General features: G+C 35.7%; 1 protein-coding gene across 3 annotated transcripts; it reads right to left on the minus strand.

The window, feature by feature from the left end:
- Positions 1-130: 130 nt before the first annotated feature.
- Positions 131-21,222, minus strand: SAC3A (SAC3/GANP/Nin1/mts3/eIF-3 p25 family). Of its 3 annotated transcripts, XM_086451655.1 has the most exons (15): positions 20,884-21,222; positions 20,687-20,761; positions 16,998-17,864; positions 15,238-15,678; positions 11,942-12,043; positions 10,429-10,497; positions 10,241-10,338; positions 8,975-9,155; positions 8,256-8,750; positions 7,665-7,805; positions 7,378-7,437; positions 3,215-3,345; positions 1,089-1,222; positions 762-997; positions 131-530 (listed from the first exon to the last, which is right to left on the minus strand). In XM_086451655.1, exons 2-15 carry the CDS (start codon positions 20,747-20,749, stop codon positions 432-434), a joined length of 3,117 nt encoding a protein of 1,038 aa, XP_086307781.1. In that variant the 5' UTR covers positions 20,750-20,761; positions 20,884-21,222; the 3' UTR covers positions 131-431. The 3 variants fall into 3 exon arrangements, with proteins under 3 accessions (XP_086307781.1, XP_086307782.1, XP_086307783.1); XM_086451656.1 differs by lacking the exon at positions 10,429-10,497; XM_086451657.1 differs by lacking the exons at positions 10,429-10,497; positions 11,942-12,043.
- Positions 21,223-21,826: the final 604 nt, after the last annotated feature.

Genomic DNA, 21,826 nt, shown 5'->3' on the forward strand with positions numbered 1-21,826 from the left:
GATTCACATTTCTTAGATTAATAAAAAAGAAAATTTGCAAAAGCCAGCATCCTTTCTACTATTAAAATGATGGGATCTTACTTAATGGTTACTTACACATTAGAATACTGGGCAATGGGAATGGAATGAATTAGTCAGTGAAGATATAACAAGAGCTAACTTGTTTTTTTATGTTTTTTTTATAACAATTAAGATCAAAGAACAAGACAGCAACAATTACTGAGACCTGCTTCACCCTGAACAAGGGGACTGGGACTAATGTTTTATTAGGCTTTTTTCTTTTCCCCCATTTCAAACATTCATCAAAACTTACCAAGTAATATTGGGAGCAAAATAATTCCCCCTTCCCATCCATCCACAAATCATCGAAGATATCATAAGTTCCTACTCCATTTTTCAATACACTAAAGTTACAAATCAAATGTGACCTTTCAGGACGTCCGAGTCAGAAAATCGTTAACTGCGAGATTTGTATCCCCATGGGCCACAGCATCCTCTGGTTCTGGCATGTAAAGACTCGAAGAAGAAGCCTGCGCATCGGATTTTCCCCATTAAGTTGAGAAAAGAAGGAAAAAAATAAAATAGAATGGATTTTAGACCTAAAAAAACTCCCTGAAAACATTTTTTTTGGAATTCCCCAACACTCCTGAGGCGTGTAAAATACGAGTATGTTTTATATTTGAAAATCCCAAAAGGAGAATTAATCAACTGAGAGAAGTTTGGCATGCCCAAAGAAATTAAGCTTGCAAAATTCTATATACCTTTGTGTCAAGCTGCATCTCTCCACTATTGTCTATAATGAGAGATGCACCATGTGCTCTCAACCATTCTTCGCACTCGTCCAAGCCATATGTGTCTTTCTCATCACTTCCCTCAATTGTTGGTGAGGAGCTTGTAAAGCCTAGAACCTGAGCGATGAATACCAGCGGGACTGTTGGCCGATATGAACGAGACATGCATTTCACAGCCTCGAAACGCATCTTCTCAACATAAAGATCTACACATACAGTAATTACTCTGGAGTGATTTAACTGCATAAAATATTCCAATAGTTGAGCTAGAAGAGTAAACATCTATATTCTGCATACCCATAAGACAGGTGCTCAATTTAGGAGCTGTCTTGTAAAGTCTGAAGAACGAGACATAGTTTCCGGACGTAACAGCTGCACGAACTGCAAGAGCGTGCTTTACAGCCTCATCCTTTTTTGCTTCATCCGATAATCTGGCAACATAAATTCAGTGCAAGGAAAGAAGACAATATGATTATACATTTGAGCATTCCCCCAGTAGGATGAAATTTGATTATGCAAGAGCACACCATCACATATCTGACCCACTAAGGCTACTACGCTGTGGTGTGCTTCCCAGCTGCTTGGTTAATTGCTACTTGTAACATGTCCAAGGGAAATATATTTTTCAGGAAAAAAAACAAAAATGGTGTACCATATGGTTTTCTCCTGTTGAGTGAATTTGTTTTCAACCAAAAGGAAGGTTTTAAGATTACATTGTTCTAAGCATTACAAGCACAATATTCAAGAATATGAAGTTGGGGACTTGAGCCAGGTTCATGAACCAAGACAGTGTTTAACGGCCCAATCATTCGAGTTTTCAAGAACTAAACATGCCACGGATGGATCAAGTTTATCCGAACAGCAAGTTGGTTTGTCTTTCAGTAAAAACTAAGTCAAAGCCAAAACCATTTTCTCATCATATGAATTTTGCAAGTTTTTTAAGGATTTGGTTAGGTTAGATTCAAGCCTTGCTTAAATTAAAAAGGATCAGAAGAAGCCATCAGAATGGGAGCTCAAAATCATTAATTGGAAGCTATTCAAGAGGTTTGATGATGCAGGATGATGAGGGAAGAAGATGAAAAATTTAGAAGGTTAGGGAATTTGGTTACAATAGGGTAAACCTAAAAGGATTTGGGCATCAATAAGAAAAGGGTTTGGTAATAGAGTATAAGGTAGATTTGGAAAAGAGATCAATGAAATAAGGGTTGAAGACAATAGGGTGAAATAAAATAAGTTTCAAGAATTGAGAATAGAGAATCAAGAACCAAGAAATCAAGAAATCAAGATTTCAAGAAAAAAAAAAAATCAAGAATTCTTTTTAAAAAAAAATTCAAGAAAACAAATTTTATGGGTGGTTTCTTGAAAGGAGTAATAAAGGGTTCTTGATGGTTTCTTGATCTCTCAAAAAATAAACAAAAAAATAATGTAGAAAGTTGGATAGGAGAAGAAGATAGAAGATAAGAAAAAGACAAAAGAAAGAAAAAAAAAATGATATTTACCACATTGAATGCACCAAAAGAAAACAGAGACTTCTATAATTTTGTTTATTCCATTCATTCTCTATTAATAAACCCTAATACAATCTATAAGAAAAGAAAATCAAAGAAGAGTCCTAATAAAACTAAAATACTAAATAAAATAACTTAATTTTCGTAAATTTCTCTCTCCTAATTTTTCAACCCTAATAAAGTTAAATAAACGATAAACTAAAGTTACTAAACTGCCCCTAAATATTATATTAAGACTATGAGCCAATAAAACATTAAAATTAGCCCAAAAAACATAAAAATAAAGTCGTAAAACAACTCAAAACTAAAAAAAAAAAATTAATCTAAAATAATCTCGAACGATAAAATGATAAATCTAAACCTAAATAAGTACAAAAAATTTGTCGGAACCCTTGATTGTTGACCTGATTTGTGTTCCACATTATTTGACATCTATGGGCGCTCCAAACAGACTATGTTGCCAAAAAACAGACTCTCTTTAGAGCATAGCTTGGTAAGATAGTATGGTGCATTGCTATGGGACATAGTTTTTTGTCTCCTTTTCCTTCAATTTTTCAAAAGGAAATAATAAGTAATACCATGAATGTAAATGCATTCATCTTCCATTCAACAAACAAGGATAAAGCTAAATGTATGTCCTACCAAGTTCCAATCCAGTAAATTAGTAGTCTTAACAGAAATCTCCATATCCAAATATTTATATTAGGTGAGAAAATTTATAGCAAACACCCTTGCAGGTGAAAATTTGCAAGTAGGCACAGTATTTTATAGATGTTTCACAACAATGTAGGTGCATAGCACAAAATCATTGTATCCTAAAAAACATCTATGTAGGTGTATCTTTCTCCCTTTACGTTGTAATTTTCTTCTAATATTACCCAAAATAGAAAAATTCTACAGAAACATATCATTCACCTTGCCATCGATGATAAGAGATCTCTATTGTTGTTGGAGTGCAAGATAACACAAAGTAAGTTGTAAGCATAAAATTCCATATGGCATCCCTCAATTCCTTCCGCATAAAGGCTTTTTAGTTGTGACTGGCACTGAAGGCAAAACACATTTGAATCAATCTATATTCAAATAAATCCAAAATGTAAATAACTGAAAACAATTTGTTATCTATTTGTCAAAACTAGCAATAATTTTGGTCTTTGACAGACACAACTAAACAATAAGTTGGTCTTGGACAGCAAATTTTCCATAACATCCGACCATCAAAGCAACTGTAATTCCAAAGAAAAATGCATTCTAGAGAAAAATCCCAATACAATATTTTTATCATGCATTATTATTAGGCTGACAAAAAGCATCCCAAGATATTTAAACATATTCAAGAACCTAGACAGTACATTCCTACCATCCACATTATTTGTACAAATACTTCACACCATCCCAATGAAACAGATATCAATATTACAAGACAGATACATTAAGGAGGGAGGTGGGGGGCAGCTGCTTTGCCAGTACAATAGGAAATTTACACCTCCAGTGGTCCCCACAGTAGACAGAAGGAAGTCAGTCACTTAGGCTGAAGTTGAATAAACAAACACCAACCCTAATCCTCTTTTGCAGCAATACATAAAAATGGGTCTTCAATCCAGATGCAATTAAGGTGTGACGAGCTAACATTCCATAAATCGAGCCAACAGGTTCACACTAGGTGAAGTAATGCATCAGAAAGAGAGAGAGGAAAGGAAAGTAGAGCAAAGTGTCGATCATTTATCTAAAAATCATGGAATTTCAGGCAATTCCTGGGATTGTCTTATGTCAGCCATGAGGGGGAGATAAGATCGTTATCAGCAATCAATAGGAATCAACTGATACACCACCAAGAGATAGGGGATTGAATCAGAAGTCAGGGAAAGGAAAGGGAGAAAGATGGATTCCGTATGGCTCTTAGAGTGCATATAGCAGGACGGTTCAACCATTCAATCTTAAGATGCCTTAGAACTTAGAAGGGAAGCTAAGAAAATCCAGAAATAATAAAAAAACGGAACTGTCAAATCAACTTGAAGATAATTACCGGGAGAAGAGGGGGAGAACTAAAACTGCTCCCAATGAATTTATAAATAGTGTATTGGATTGTGATGCAGTCAAAAATCGAGATCTCACGTGAAGATCAAAGATCAATAGTTGTCTGCAGTCCCAACGAACACAATGCTGGGAAAAGTGGTCTAGATTGTCAAATTCCGCCAGGCTTGGATATCATTAATTTCTAATGAATATAACTTTCTACTCAAATATCTATTGGGACATTGGAAAGCCATCAGATGTGTTGGAAAGCTCATTAATTGATCTACCTTTACAGCTTCAAAACAGATTCTTTGGAGCCTTCTTCCGTTTGCCATTTGCTAGGGCATTTGGAAAGAGAGGAACACGTACACTTTTGAGGGAAAGGAGCTTCCTATGCATGATCTCATTCTGTCCATTCTGGGGTTATTGTTTTTTGGGGGGAAAGGCTTCAAAGAGTTCAAAGGAATTTTGTTTCAGGATTTTTTTGTTAGGTAGGATTTGGCTTGTAACTTAGAGGCGGACTAATGGGCTCCTTCTGCTTCTTTTTGATAAGTTTGTATTTTGGGTTTATCTCATCCCCCATTATTTTTTCTCAAAAAAAATTTAACTTACTAAAAAAAAATGATCAACAACAATTATTTCACAACTTTTGGGCAGATTATGATGGTCTGGATGCCAAAATTACATTAAAAATTTTGGTACACTAAAACTGACGAAAATTAAGGGTATTTTAGATATTAATTTATGTTATTTTAGATGAATGGTTAGGATTGGTTTCTTAGGTCTTAATTTAGGTTTTAACGTTGTCTTTTCCAGTAAATAGATCGTTATGAGAAAAAGGACACTTTGATTGATTAATAATATTTTGAAGCTTTGCTAACATTGGTTAACCTTGGTGTTCCTTAGAGTTCACTTGCAAAGAGATGTTAGAGGGCTATCTCTTGATTCAACCACCTTATACGCCAATTTTCAATCTTGTTATAAGTTTTTCTGGTTTTATATCAAAATCAGCCTATTCTCTTAGTGGAAATCATTTTCTCCTGCATCAGATTGTGAGGGGGGATTGGGAAATAAGGAAAGGAAGTCAGTAACAGGATGCCGAATAAAAAAATCTGAAGGCATTTATATTGGGTCCACAAGAAACTAATTTGGATACATGGAGCTCTCAATAGTAGAGAAGATTTGAGAAATAAAGATTTTGAGTGGCTCTCTCCACTCTACTACTTAAAATTATGGCATTACTATTCCATTGGAGTTCTGCCCTAAAGGGCTTCAAGAGGCTCTGATTATAATTAGAGAATTGATCACACCTTGAGAGTGGACGTAGTTGTATCGGTGTTCACTACTCACTGCACCGTTGTTTTCCCTTTGTACTTGTAAATATCTTTCTTTAATAAAATACTTATCATATTATAAGAATGAGACAATATTCTCTATTTTTAAATTTTTCACACGATAATATACTTATTTGTTCATGACATTCCACAAACGATAAGAACACAATTATGCAACCAAGATAAGTCTAGAGATAAAACAAATTAAAAGTTCTCTCTAGCTTAAGTAGCATGGATTTTTGTTTTTTAAAATTTATTATTTTCTATTGCTTGAATTCCTAATTACAACTGATTTACATCACAGATCGGCTTTAAGTTCATTTTTGTTTGCTCTAGTCAAAGATGAAGTAATTGTTCATTCAAGAGTTAGTCCTTGGGCTTACACTATTTGCAGATGATGTAGTGTCAGTGAGGAAACTTCTTTTTTTGGGAAGTGTAGTATCCTCTAGCTGACATACTGAAACACAAGCATTCTTGAAAATGAAAGAGTAGCCCCAATATATGATAAACTAAAGGAAATTAGATTGAGATAGTTTGCTGATGTGTGACTAAGACCGATAACAGCCCCAAATATAAGGAAGTGCAAGTTCAAGGTTCTAAAAAGAGAACGAGGAAAGATAAATTACACACAAAAAAATGGATTTAGGAAGTGAGAGCAGATATGAACGCACTTGAATAAGCATAAGACATGCCTTTAAATAGAATAGAATAGAAAAAAAAAATTCATGCAGCAGACTACAAATTTTTGGGATAAGGATTTGATGATTATGCTGGCAGAAAACAGAATTATGCTCAATTGCTCGTTTTACATTTCAAGGTTTCTGTATATTTGAAAGGCTCAATCCTACCGAGTCCGTGGCGAATATGAATTTTTCCATATCCACCCCCCCCCCCCCTTTTTCTTTTTTGTTTTGAGACTAGGATCTAATTGGGATGCTATCCCCTTCTCTCATTTAGGCTGGAACCATTGCAATCCATTTTCTTAGCCTTCATCACTTTTTGATTTGTGTGATGAATACTTATGTCCTGTACAGTTTAGCCCCATGTAGGTAGGTGTTTGGATTTCTAAGTATGATACTTAAGAAATTTAATACAGCTTGAATCCCACAAAGGGGAGAGTGAGGTTGGCCTCTTCAATTTCAGTCCAGCTTTTTGACCAGGTGGAGGAAGCAACAGTTAGCTCAATCCCAACCAACAGACTATTCTATTGTTCTATTTGGCTAAGGAAATTGTAGAATCTGTCGTACAATGATGTTTCTATGTCAAGTCATATAATTAGGGAGACTTCTCCCTAGAGAGGGACTCATGTGACAAACCTCTATTTGCTTTTCTTCCTTATTTAGTGATTTCATTAGTGTCTCAAGCAATATCTAGAGATCTTCAAGCTCAATCGATTTTTATTTTAATTTGGTACACAAGTGCAGTTAGTGGTCGAGACAGGTTTCAAACTCATGCCTGCGTTATCAGCAGAATTTACCAACTTTACAAGCTAGCATACTAAATCTCATTTGATATAAACCTAAACATCCCCAATAAATATAAACACTAAGCTAGCATAATACGTATAATAAAATGTTAACAGACATGACTGAGAAGCATATAACCTGTAAAAACCACGAGACAAAATCATGGGAAATAGTACTTAGCGCTATCTTTATTAGAACCGAGAAACAGGCTCATCAAAATGGAATAACTAAAAGATCAAACAACAGTTCCTAAGCAATCAACCTGATTATATTCTGGCAAGTCCCCAGCTTCTAGAGCTAATCGAGCATGAGTTTCATACACCTGAAAAAGAAAATTATAAAAGGGGTTATGACTGATCCCAAGGGAAATATTTCTCAAGGCAATGGAAACTGGAAAGGATGTTCGATAAAACAGGTGATGTGGTCTACACTGACAGATAACAAAAATGCTGTCATAATATGATAGTAAAAGCAAAAGAAAGTACTTGGAAATTTAAAGTTTCATAAGGAATATTCATATTAAACTGCAGAGTAGGTAACAAAAAATACCTTAACTGTTAACTCATTGCGGATCCTTTGTACAGTCAGATCTTGACGAATGGATTTCAACTGATCGCACTTGTAAAGATAGTTCTTTTGTGAATTTTGAACCATTACTAGAGCCTTTTCTAACACTTCCTCCGGTCTCACCTGTTAGCAATTCAATCTTGTCAATTCAATAGGCAGGTTAGGAATAATCAGCATGGAAACAACAAGAGGATTGGAAGCATTTATTATCCTCACTAAAAATAATTTAAACCCAGAAGGTCTGATGGTACAAGATCTAGAGAGAGAGGTTCAGGATATTGTATTGTGTTGGAGATCTTAGCTTTGCTGGTTTTCTGGTGTAAACATTTTAAGGAACTTAAGAGGTTTTTTTAAGGATTTCCTTGTTAGGTGGGATGGGGTTTGTAATTTAGTTATGGATTAGTTGGTTCAACATGGGGTTTTCTTTCTGCTTTTTCGATGGGCTGTTTCTATCTTTCATTCCTTTTCGGTTGGTCATTTCGACCTCCGTTTTTCTAATGAAATTATCTTTAACTATTAAAAATAAAAATAAAAAGGATCTGGAGAAGTTAAAGTGAGGTAGGAGGTCATTACAGTGGCAGGGTCAGGTGCAGACGTAAGGCGCAAGTATCGTTTCTCTGTTTCCTGGCAAGTTCCCTTAACAGTAAGGGAATCCCAATCAATATCTTCGACAGCTCTGCTGCCACTATCTTCATAATTTTTGCTAAGCACCAGAGCACTGGCTCTTCTAGTGTATATATTGACACCTCCAACAGATTTCGGTCTAAAGTGCTTAATTTCTGATCGTTGTCCATGGCCTTTCTCAAAACGCTTAAAACGGCTTTCACGCCTTTTCCTTTCCTCAGGTGAATTTGCAAGTGCTATTGCACCAGAGTAATATGCTGTTAAACCCTGTTCCTTGTCACTATCACTAGAAGCATCACCATTTTCAGCTGCACTAAAACTATCACCAAGCCGTGGCTTCTTTACAGGCCTCTGGGAACTTTTACTTAGAGTCTGCTGTTGGGATTGAGGGAATTTGGCATTATTCCAACTCTCCTCCTTGTTCTCATATTTTCCAATTGAAACCTGCAAGCAATTTGAGAGGGACACATTCAATACTTTTCCCTAATCCAATTAAAATCACATTCAAATAAATAAAAAAAGAAAGAGTAAATAAGTATTGCTGAGGGAATGACTTGGCACAATTGACTGAATAAATGATTGTTGTGAAATAAACATTAGGCTGTTCCTTAAATATGGAGAACTCCAGATTTCTAACACATGATCACCGAAAGAAACTGAAAGATTACCGTGCCGTCCCTCTCTTTAGCGTTGTGCCAAGTAGATTCTTTTATTGAAATATGATTGACAGGTGCCAGCTTCTCAACCAACTTCTCCTCCGGTAAAGGTTCCCACCTACTTTTGGCACGCCTACTTGGACTTCGTTTGTACTTTGACAATGAAGAAACAATACTAGAGCTTTGCAAACTTCTGCAAACCAGCATGCCACTTAAGGATCAAACACTGTATTGGCAAATAAATTTTTTTGACAAGACAATGGATCATGGCTATCAAGCTCAGGGAGCATTCTCAATGATTAACAACAAATAAGATACATAGGTCAAAAAGGACAACAATTTTATCCCAGCACTCCAAGTTCAATACTTCTAATAATTAGATAAGGTTTATATGTAATGCTACCTAACTCAAATTAAAGGCACTTTTAAACTTTGAAGGACCTGTTTGAGCAAATCCTTTCCCTTCCAACTATGGCAGATGTAATCAAAATTACTCACAACTATCTACACATCTTTAGGATATATTTAAAGAGGACAAGAGGTAACCAGCTTGTTGATCTTGATTTATCAATCGGTGGAACCTGGGGTTTCCTTGCAGGTCACCAACGCAGATGACTGCTTCAACCAATCTCAAGTAACAAAGTCTACCATTTGAAAAACCACTTCACGTCATGCCCTGCGAACCTACCCCCAAGATGCCATGTGTCTCCCTTTAGTGTGAGTGTGACATTTGAACCTGACATGGACTGCGAACTGTCATGCTCTTTGAGCCTACTCAGAGCGCATGTATCCCCACGTGCCATGGCATTAAAACATGGTGTGGACCACTAGTTAAACACACGGTAACAACTGGTGCAACAGTTAAGCACCATCCACAATATTTAGATGGGGAAACTCTGTAAATGAGGGTTAGTGAATATTTTGTATTTTCGTGGCCCTAGTCCTTCGTAGGTCACCTTGGCCTCCTAGGACTTCTAGTATTTTATCTTAGGATTTGAAACTTGATTATAATCTTTTTACCTGAACTAGTATAAATTTTCATGTGCAAGGGCATATGGAGACTCAACTTTCAGGTTTGCTTTATCCCGCTACACCTAAACATTCTTCTTAAAGGTAATTAAAGAGTCTAATGAAATACCAAATTAAAGCAAAAGCAAGACTCTAGCTTTCTCAAAGACCGTCGTTTGGTGGTAAACACCTATTAGATAGAAAAAGTGAATGAAATGAATATACCCAAAATTTCAACAATCAGAATATCCAATAAGAGAGTAGACATACTCCTTATTGACAGCAACCGTGGCTGGTAATGGGAAAAGTGGCTCGATATCCCAGTCTCGAGTGAATAGTGTACCATCAGCAGATGCCCTAGTAATCATCTGAAATTAAGATAAAGACAATTGAGATGAGCACAACAAAATCACACCTAGAATTTTTATGAAGTAAAATATTAGAAACCCCATCAATACCACATCATTGCAATTCTTTTCCTGACTGCTGGTCACATGTATAGGACCAACTGCGGCATTGGTCATAGCCTGAAAGATATTTTAGAGGCTCATAAAGGTCCATTCATAAAAACTAGAAACCTCATCAATACCACATTAATGACATTTGACAAAGAAATTGTGCAACAACCGAATTTTCTGTAACTTGTGACAACCAATCAAATGAAGATCACTAGAGAGAGACGGACCACTATCACTGTGGGGAATCAAAAGACAATGCCCATGTTTTGAGCTTAATTAACATGTTGGAAAGACATGCCTCCTGTGACAGCTTCTTCAATCAATATACCAGACCATCAGCTTTAGATTCCAAGGCACTAATGAAAAAGCTCCAGGTCCCAATGTTTCTAACAAAGGGGGAAATCCAACTAGTTGGCAAAATGTACTCAACCAATGATCAAGTTACTACAACTAATCTGATTGGTAAACACAACGTCGTCAACCAACGAAGCAAGTTACTGCTACAAATGCGATTTAGTTGGAAAACTGTAATCAACCAACAACTTAAGTTACTAAAAAGGTGATCCCCTGATACAGTAGTCAAAGCTAGCTTGAAGATGCAGGTGATAGTGAGTGCAGAGGTCTGTTTTTTTATTGTAAGTGTAATAAAAGCATTTTTCTAACACACATAAAAAGAGTTTCTTCTAAATGAGGCAGAGAGATCACACTCTCACATTACAAATTAGCCATCCCAATGGAATGCACATATTATCAAAACATATGCAGACAACTATATTCCCCAAAAGAAAAACCTGTTTTTACTGTAGATGTTGGGCAATCAGGGATGTCGCATTGAAATTTGAGCTTCCCAAACATTCATCAACTTATTCCAGTGGTTCTTGCAAACTCAGTTTCCTTGACTCAACACCAACATCAAAATCAAATTCCCTCTTGGACAATTGGACAGCAACTTTTCCCAACAGAGAACTCAATATAGAACCATTGTCCAGCTTAATCAATTGATATACATATGATACATTATTACATTTAAGTGTGAAACAGAGTTCTAATCCCAGCCTTGGTAGTTGGTAGTACCGCACACAAACTTTACCACCTTATCAAGCTGGCACCTTCTAATCAACTCAAAACAACATTCCAAGCATGCACAAATATCCATGGTGAAAGGTAGATGACGGATACTAAGAACCATAAGAATCAGATGTACAAGGGCCTAAAGGTCTTCCTTGGTTCAACATTTCCTTTTCTATTTGTTTCTTTTGATTTTGTGGCTTATTTTATTCTGTTTTTTTCTAAATTCCACTCTTCCCTCTTCAGAACTTTGTCAACAAATACTTTCATCCAAGGCTTTGATCTGTTTTTTCACTTCTAAGTTCTAAAACTATAATGGCAATAGATGCAATCCCATTGCAAATGATATTCTTAAAGAGAGAACCTCCGCATATATGCTAGAAAACTTGATCCAGATACTTTAATCAAATGCCATTAAATGTAAATGTGAAAACTTAAGCTTTACCTCCTTCATTATATTCTGACAAGCTGCCTTTTCTGAATCATTTTTACAACGGGCCAAAGCCCTTTCCACATAAGCACGTAGTGATGGAGGAAACATTCCAGGCTGTAACCAACATAAAAAGCCAATAGAAATTCAATTTCCATAAGGAAACTTAAAGGTGAGACACTATGTATATGTACATGTATACGTAGATATATGAGATGGGGTTACATGGACCAAAGGATCTATATGGACATGTGGCACCCAAAAACACAATCGGGTGCCACATGACTAAAGAGCATAAAATTCTAAGAATTAAAAAAAAAAAAAAAAGACTTGTTTTCACCATTGGATTTTGAAATTTAAATTTGGGAGTTTAGTAGCTGTCCATTTTCAAAGTATTAGATCTGACAAAAAAATATTTTTTATGGAACTTTTTTTCAAACCGATCAAAAAAAATGAGGGCCTCTGTCCATGCAACCTTTTTTCTATATATATATATATATATATATATATATATATATATATATATATATATATATATATGTGCATATAAAGAGCAAAATCATACCTACCAGAATCTTCATCAGTGAGTAGTTCACTAAATGCAAATATCCAGTAGGAGAAAAAGATTAAGCAATAAATGGCACGTAAAATCTCTGAAAACACTTGGAAGTAGGACCTAAACAAGATCCATAACCACCATATACAAGTAAACTTATCCACCTAATTTTATCAGGGTGACTAGTATTGCAATCAGAGATGATATAAGGAGTCGGCTCTCTGACTTGAAAATCAAAATATTCAAAAATGATAACTGTAATGTTCTAGATAAGAGGAAACCAAAGGTTGATGATATGGAGCAAGAGAAGTTTGGGAAGCAAAAGCATGATGCCAGATTATAAAGGATGAAACCAAAACTCTGGTAAAAGGTCTAGACAAATACTTACAAAAATTAAAAATATCTGGACAATTCATAATCATATGGTGTCAGATCAACAAATCTAGTTCCTCCATTATATTCATCTAAAGCTATATGCCTATATCTAATGTCAATTGAAGTGTCCGCAAACCTGCTCTCACAATCTCAATCCACATCTTTATAGCTCTTCTTATCTCCCTTTTAGAACCTTCAACTTAATTGTTCCTGCTATAAAAGGACTTTTATTGGTTTTTGTAGCACGACATTTGTTTCATAAGTCGGTTAGGATCCCATTGTCAATAGGCGTAGTAGCATTTGTTGTACGTTTCTTTGTTTTATTCCTTTGTAAATCTTCTTGACGTTATAAGATGTTTTACACCTCACTTTCTTCTCCCTAATCAAATCTTTGCTTATCAAAATATTTTTTTTAAAGAGGTCTGCCACATATAATGTAACACACATGGAACTTGTGTTCATCAATTACAGAACCTGTCAGACATTAATAATAGTCCAATTGATGGACTTCTCTAGAACTGTTCACCTACTTTATATTACATTATTACCAGTCCAGGTTGTAGCCATGAGAATAAATTATTGTCTAATCAGTGCTATTTTTATGATATGGCCTATTGAAAGACTTGCCCAACGTTTGGATGTTCCAGATTGATAGTCGTGTATGTTACAAAACATGACATTTCGAGGGTACACAAGGTTTCTTCGAAACATAATAATTACAATATCTTGTGTAAAAATAATGAAAACATAAAATATAGAAAACTGGAGCAAAGACTATGAACGGGTATTTTTTGAGGATTTTTTCTTCAAGTGGGAGTCACTTTGTTGTGTTTAGCTAGGTTGGGGTTGGGTGTTTTTAGTGGTCAGTATCTTCCCTTTTTGTATATTCTTGTCTTGCTTTCCTTGTAAAGGGGCTATCTCGTCCCCATGCTTTTCTTGATTGATAAATTTTTATACTTATCAAATATATATAGAAAACTGTATCTTATTTCTTAGAATAGGCGAACTAAATAAAGCATATAATCAATAATAATAATAAAAGAAGTTGGGAAAAAAGGAAGAAAAAGAACTCCAGTATTTGTATTGAAGTGTTCCTCCCATGCATAACAAATACAGCAATTTCAAAAGAACTGAGTGCATTGTCATGTGGATGTTTGTCTGTTTACCACTCTGATTCCTGTAAGTTGTTCTCAACCACTAATTGATCACATATGGAACAATGCTAAAAAATGTGGACGTAAGTCCAAAAAAGGACTTCTTTACATAACTATATTGGACAACCCAAGAGAGTGCAGTTGATCAGGTGGTTAAGATCATCTAATCAATTTATTTTTTTAGATACTTTTGATTCTCCAAATAACTAAAAAAATTGATCGGTACATGCACCTGGAGGTGAGTTGAGAGTATTTACAACAAGAAAATACTGTGACAAGTAGATGCATCTTACCTTGTATATCAGTATATGAAAGGAATGCCTAAAATGGTTATTCAAAATATGAAGATGCCAAGATGAATACATCAATAAGGAAACAGAAAAGAGAAGGGCAGATAGGGGTTGCTAGTTTATAAAATCCAAGACACATACGCTGGTAGTGGTACACCCACCTAACAGGCCAGTACCAGTACAACACTATCAGTTTTATGTTTATAGGCACAGTGTCATTCTCCAGTCCTTTAGTATGCAGAATTTTGTAACTTCTAAACTTGCTAAGTCTTACAAAATGCTAGGACATGCCACTTTAATGTATAGAGGACGAAACAAATATATAGAAATGATTAGAAATCCAGAGACTAATCAATACTATGATAACATGTGGTTGAACAGTATTCTACAAGTATACATGTGGTACCCAATACCAGTATCAGTATAGTGAAACCAACTACTCCAAAAGACCGATCTTTTGGAGAGAGGGAGAACTATGACTACAAGAGGATCACGGGACTTACCTGGGGTACGACACTCCTGAGATTGGAGGAAAATATACACTCCCCCCCCACCCCCCACCCAAAAGGGTGGAAAGAATCAAACCCATGACCTATACGAACCTAGTGCTCTGATACTATGTGAAACAGCCAACTACTCCTAAAGACCGATCTTGTGGAGAGAGGGAGAACTATGAATATAAGAGGGTCACAAGACTTAACTGGGGTATGACACCCGAGATTGAAGGAAAATATACACTCAACAACTATCAAACCAGTAAGCTGAGCACAAAAAAGTAAATGGGATCATCCTATAAACAGTAACTTATAGAAATAACCCAATTAAATGAACACAAAACTCTAATATAGTAGAAATTCACATGCAGAAACTTCAGGAACGATCAACAAGATGGTTTCCCTGCATTTTGAAAAGCAATGACCGAAGTGGAAGTTCTACCTTAAGCATGGAATCAGCAGCTTCATGCGAGGGCACTTTGTTATTAGAATTTGGCATTGAAACACTGATATAAGCTGGCTTTGTTGCCATCTCAGTTGTAGAACCATCCTTATCAGTTTTTGGCAAGCCCAGAGCCAAATTTGAAGCGATTCTAGGGTTTGTTGGAATCTGAAGTTTGCTTACCCGGCATGTATCAAATGATGGAACAGTTTGCAAGGGTGACTGGTAATTCTGAGGAACCTGGTGGGTAGCAGGAAACTGTAAATTGTGTCCTTGAGGGCATGCACTCATTCGTGGATCCTGAGAATTGTCGTATGAAACTGGATTTGAATCTAAAGGTTTTTGGAAGTATGATGGTGTCTGATTGACATGGTGAGTTTGGAGTCCAGGAGCCCCATGTCTCCAATAATCATCATGAGTAGCACCTGTTACAACACCTGCCTGCCATAAAGACCCAGAAAGAAGCAAAAAAGTTTAGTTCAGCACATATGGATGATGTACAAGGATATGGACAATGTCCAGGACACTTATGATATTGATCATACAATCGATCAACTCATAAGATATGTTTTGTTGTGTAAACAGTTCCTCTCATGAACTTAACTAGCAAATGAGAACAAGTCAGCGTAGTTTGTGGTGAAAATTATGTGCTACACAATCGTTATATATTTGGCCTTCCACCAAATATTTATCATCCACTGGAAACCCATGAAATATAGAAGATAATTATGTGTATGAATTAACTAAAGCAATAAGACATCTGTCATAGGGAACATATGGAACTAAAATTACAAATAACTTGACCCCCTCAAGCCATCCTAGTCATTATGCATAACCTGGATAATACTACAGACATATACGCATATACAAGCAAAAGTAGCAAAGCATGAGGTGTTGGTTCCATACTACAGCACATTGTCTAAATCTATACGTGAAGCGATGGAATTATTGATCAAGAATGTCCACATGTTGGATCATAGGTATAGCCCAAAAACTAATATCATTTGATAAGATCATAGCCATCCAATATTATTATTCATTTTGGACGATCAAAGAGTAGTTGTCAAAGCATCATCATAGTCACCAAAGTCGCCTTCTTCTTCAAAAAATCATGTTTAAATCGTGATTTTAAAGACTGACGATTAAATCATGACTTCTTGAAAAAGTCATGATTTAAACACAAATAATGAGTTTTTTTTTTTTTTCTGAGCAAGCTATTTTAAAAGAGTTTTTTCAAAGACCATTTATTCTTAAGTTTAAAATATGATTTGATGATATAAATGATAACACCACTTAGTAGAAAATATATATATCGTCTTCACTCATTCGATTTTTTCCTGATTTTTTCTTCTTTTTTTTTAATTTTTCCCTTGTCGACTTATTCCCGAACCCCGACTTGGTGACTATGGTCATCATTACATATCATTAGAGCATTAGGCCATTATTCTGATTGAACATGACTCTAAAGTAGTGTGTCCCCACAATTCAGTCCAATCAAGAGCCTTCTTTTGGATTCTCAAAAAGTATAAGGCAATGGAAAAAAAATGTGGCAAATCATTATTTGCACGGTTAGGACTTAGAATCATTCAAGCCACAATTTCAGGCCATGTAGAACCATCCACGAGACATCTGCATCACTACCAATGGAACAAGGACTAACAAGAGAGAGTTCAAAAGCAATGAAAGAAAACAAGTTTCTCGATGTGTTGCACGAGAAGTGTAACTTCTCACCAAAAAGCAACATAAAAGAAACCTCAAACCTGCAAAGAAGGCAATTCAGATGAACTGGATTCTGGTCTCCAAGATGTGGTACCAGGTGGTGGTGGTTGGCTGTCTGAAATAGGATATCCGCCACTAACACCAGGAATATGAGAATCCAGAGTGGGTGCACTGGTAACAGATACATTTTCTGTCCCAGGTGCACAGCTAACATCAGGTGCAGTTTGACTGTAATAATCTGCCCATTGCTTATATTGTTGCTCATAAGAAAGTGGGGTTGAAGCTACAGTACTAGAACTGTGACCACCATTGGAATCTGAGGACATATAGTTTGAATACGTATGAGAGGGATAACTTGTATAGTTCCCATCATTCCAAGAGTTGTTCTGATTACTATAGCCGCTGCTCGAGTAACCTCCAGTTGTCTGATAATCACCAGTATTGTAGTAAGTGCTTGAATAACTTGTAGACCCCGCATAAGAGCCTGAATTCTGAAATGAGGTAAGAGGCTGATAAGGAGCACCTGAGTTTTGATACGCTCCTACTTGTTGAGGGTACGAATTGTTAGTTTGCTGCTGATATCCATAATTGTAACCCTGATATCCAGTATTGCCATAACTGTAAGGATCAGTAGAACTTGAGTATGATGCATAGCTCGTATATTCTTGCGGTCCATTTGATGCTCCCAAGCTAGATGAGACAACGGCATGTGATGCAGCGTTAGGGACATCTTGAAGATCCCTTGAAAGTGGCTCTATCCGTTGATCATGATAATAGCTGTTATCTGTCCTTTGCATGCTCCATGATACAGCCTTAGACCCGGTTGTTGATGGCAGAGTGGGATGTGAAAGAGTTAGAGACGAATATACAGATGAACGGCCTTGGCCTGCATCCGCGAGCTGATGGTTCTGGTCAAGAAACAAATAGAACAAGTCTTACGTTAAATTTTTATTAGCGAAGAAACATGAATTTTAAATTGACTAACACTACGACTGAATAATACATAAATCCGCAGGTGGTCATAGTAATAGCCCAACCCCGGATATAACAGATCACAAGAATAAAACAAAAAAAGAGGGAAAGGGAAGGAAACATTCTACAGTGTATCCTATGATGGCAAATTGTTAATGTTGATGATAAAAAACGGAGAAAAGAAAGTTCCTTGGTATTTATGGGTCCTTGATTCTAATGATTTTGGATGTTGAGGTGTAAGGTGATGCGCTTGGCTCAGCTGGCCAACGCCCCAAGGCGTAAGCCTTAAAAAATGGAAGTTTAATTGAATAATATAACATATATAAATAATTGACATTAATTATTATTTTTAAATAGGGTAACCATTACATATTTTCAAGTTTCAAATCCACAACCAAATTCCAAGTTTTAACCCGTACAAAACAATAAGGAAACATTCCATATATAAATAATTATTCTAATTTATTTTAAAAATATTATTAGATGTTGTTGTTCAATAACTTTCCAGAAGTGCCAACTTAGACAAGTTGGTATGATGTGTGGAGTGTTGTTCCCACGGCCGAGGCTCAAAACCCCATGAACCCAACTTCACTCACTTTACCTATCCAAGAAATAAATAAATGGCTTTCCAAGCATAATACTTAATACGACAAAAAAATTATCTATGAATAAAATCAAAACAATAATTTTCTTCGCCTATGTTAAAGAATAGAAAATTAAAAAAAAAAAAAAAGGAAGAGACGAAGAAGAAATAGGGAGACAATAAAATCTACAATTAATGTGATTTTAAGATAACAAAAAATAGAAAAAATTAATGTGCGAGGCATACGCCTCACACTAAGGTGTACACCTTTTGGACATCTCTTGGTCTGATTAATCATTTGGGATCCAAATTAAGACACACTTAAGAGAATATAGAGGTTCACATTTGGTAAGACTACACTCATCCACTTAGCTTGCATATGTACTAATTAACATCTTATAAATTAATTAGCACCGTGGACTAGTTAATACTAGGGAAGGGTCGAAACAAAACGTGGCTAGTTGTTTAGTGATGCATCCCTCTTCTGTAGAGCAGTTATGAGGTGGACACTGTGTAAGGGTAGCATGTCGTCCATTAGCAAGGAGACTACTTATAGCACAGACATGGTTGCTCAAGGGGTTTGCTTCGCAGGTGGGAGGGTTCACAAAATAAGAGCAAGTATACACCTCGACATCAGAAAAAGTAAAACAGTCATAGATTCAAACCCTTTTTGCAACAAAAGACAGTATGAGTTTCCCTATTAGCCAAAATCCAGACATGATGCATTAATTAAAATTGTAGTTACAACAACAAGACTATTCCACTGTAACAACTCTATTTTGTATTTGATTCCTCTTGAACAATAAAGTGATCAAACCACCAACTTGTCATAGTTTAGATACCAAAGTGGAGCTAATAAATCCACCAAACGATAATCTTTTGTACTTAACCCACCATCGTCTATGCATGGGATAAAAACCATATCGAATACAAAGCACCAATAATGCATTTATCGATGCTTGTTCGTATAGTTAACGCATATCTTGAGGCATTGATTGGCATAATTTGAATTAGATCTTAGCTTGATATGAATGGAATCTTATCCTAAAATAGAAAGTCTACTAATTGATTGGGGAGTTTTTCTACATGAATAATAATTGACTCGGTATTGAGAATTCCTTAATTTGGGGGAAGAGATTGATTTCTTCCTTTTCATGTTTGTTTTTTTAAATCTTTATGTATTTAAAGGGAGGGCTACCATATGACATGTGAAGGAAAAAGGTGGTAATAATTGTATAATATAACAATGGAATGATGATGAATTGACTTTGGAGTCCGGGGATGTAGTCAGGATGAAAAAAAAATTTGCTCACAAAAAAGTCAATCCAGAATTTCACATAATCCCAAGTCAACCAATCACATGAACCTGCATGTATTAAGGGCATCCCAATTTACACAACTACCCTCATTAATCACACGGGATTCTGTGAAATCCCGAATTGACTTTCCTATGAGCAAAAAAGTCTCTCTTAGTCTGGATTCACAATAAACCCCATCGATAAATTGCATGTATTTGTCTCTCTTTTCTTCCATTTTTTTTTTTTTTTTTTATAAGTGTAATATATTAATGAGAAAAGGAAAATCAAAGTACAAAGAGGCCGAGGAAGCCTCTCAAAGAGCCACAAGGCAAAGAAAAACTAAAAACATCAATGATTACAAAAATGATTCCATCTAAAAATAAAGTCTTCAAAAGTAATCCTCGCAAACTCCAAGTTTTGTTTTGACCACAGGTACAAAAAGCCCAAGATCTCCAAGAACCCGTCGTGAGAACTTCTTATCTTACTATTGAACACCCTATTCCCCTTTGCATGAAGGATGGTGAATCCTTAGATCATTTACTAATTCATTGTTCTTTTTCTCATATTATGTGGTCAAAATTCCTTTGTCTATTCCGTGTTCAATGGTCTTTCCTAGTAAGTTCTCCTCTTTATGATCTCTATATAGATGTGATCTTGTGTGTGCATTGAGGAAAGTGAAGTTACTTGTTGGGGGGAAATCACGAGGAATCGACAACGTCTTGGATATCACCCCCACTGTCTATAACAAATTACAATCTACTGTACTAAAACCACTATACTCCAAATGTCAATTCATCATAATCCAATTTTAAATTGAATAACAGAAAAAGTAGACAAAATCTCAATGAAAGTAAGTATCAAGTAGAGAATTAATTACCTCAAGCGAATTGTGGTTCAATTGAGCTATGTTATGGGTATTGCTTCCTCCTTGATTCATCATTTCTTTAACATTCTAATTCATCACATAAAAAAAACATTCAATAAATAAAGAAGACTTTAAAATTTTATTTTTCATCTAATCTAATCAAATCCGACAAAATTAGAAAGGAATGAACCCTAGAACTCACGGTTTACCTTCCAAAAAGGTATATTTTTGCCGCCAATTTAACAGATCGGAGGGACGGACAGATTGAACAAAACTAACTTGCGATCAAGAACGAAACAAGAGAAGAAAAAAATTCAAAAAATAAAAATAAAATAATTTCAGAGAACTTAAGGGAGATTAAGGGAAGAAAAAACAAGATCAATGATACGAACAAAGATCCACAAATAAATCGCAAACATAAACGAGAGAGATTTAATCGATATTTTGAATTTAGTTAGAGAAAAGAGAGTATTTGATTGAAATCGCGTCTTTGATAAGTCGTCTTTCGGTTTGGGGTTTTGCCCTTGGAAAGCTTGTGACGATGGCGGTAGAGAGACGAAGATAATTGGGATTTCAGACACAATGACGAGAATATCCTTTACAAACTATGAAATTACCGAATTGTACAGTCCCTTCTCTCTTTCACTTCTGTTTCTATGCCTGTATTGAAACCCACTAGGGCTGTCAATGGGCCGGATTGTCGGCCTGGCTTGCGAGAAGGACTAGTCTGGTCCATTTATCTAACCCAACCCAAGAAATGTCGTGAGGCTCAATCCCTAAAGTGGTAGGTACTAGGTAGGGTATTAATGGGCCAGACTAGATTAGGGCCTCAAATAAGCTTTGGACTTAACAAAAAAACAGAAAAGCCCAGTTGATGGTTTGGATTCGGACATATTTGTAGGTTTGGTGGCTCAGTTTGACACGCTCATACGCACACACAGATATCTAGATTGACGTATAATGCTTCATTGGTAAGTTAAAAAGGAAAAGATATTTGATAATAAATATTTGTATTTATTTCATAAATATTTATTATTTAACTTTCTGAAATAAATTCCTTACCTATTTAATAAAATAAAAGTATTTAGGTTCAAAATAATATTTTTCTTTTTTACTAGAAGGCAAAATAATTAAAAGAGAATTGAAGTGTGA

This window comes from Akebia trifoliata, chromosome 8, assembly GCF_017979445.1.
Source record: "Akebia trifoliata isolate Shusen 1 chromosome 8, ASM1797944v1, whole genome shotgun sequence".
In the NCBI taxonomy this organism is placed as follows: domain Eukaryota; kingdom Viridiplantae; phylum Streptophyta; class Magnoliopsida; order Ranunculales; family Lardizabalaceae; genus Akebia; species Akebia trifoliata.

Bases quoted from the DNA above. Each gene is read 5' to 3' on its own strand.
- SAC3A (XM_086451655.1), bottom strand. From the start codon at position 20,749: ATGATGAATCAAGGAGGAAGCAATACCCATAACATAGCTCAATTGAAC. The intron at 7,806-8,255 runs GTAATGACCTCC...AATTGCTAACAG, and splicing joins CTGCACCTGACCCTGCCACT to GTGAGACCGGAGGAAGTGTT. The intron at 3,346-7,377 runs GTTGATTGCTTA...TTTTGCCTTCAG, and splicing joins ACTTGCCAGAATATAATCAG to TGCCAGTCACAACTAAAAAG.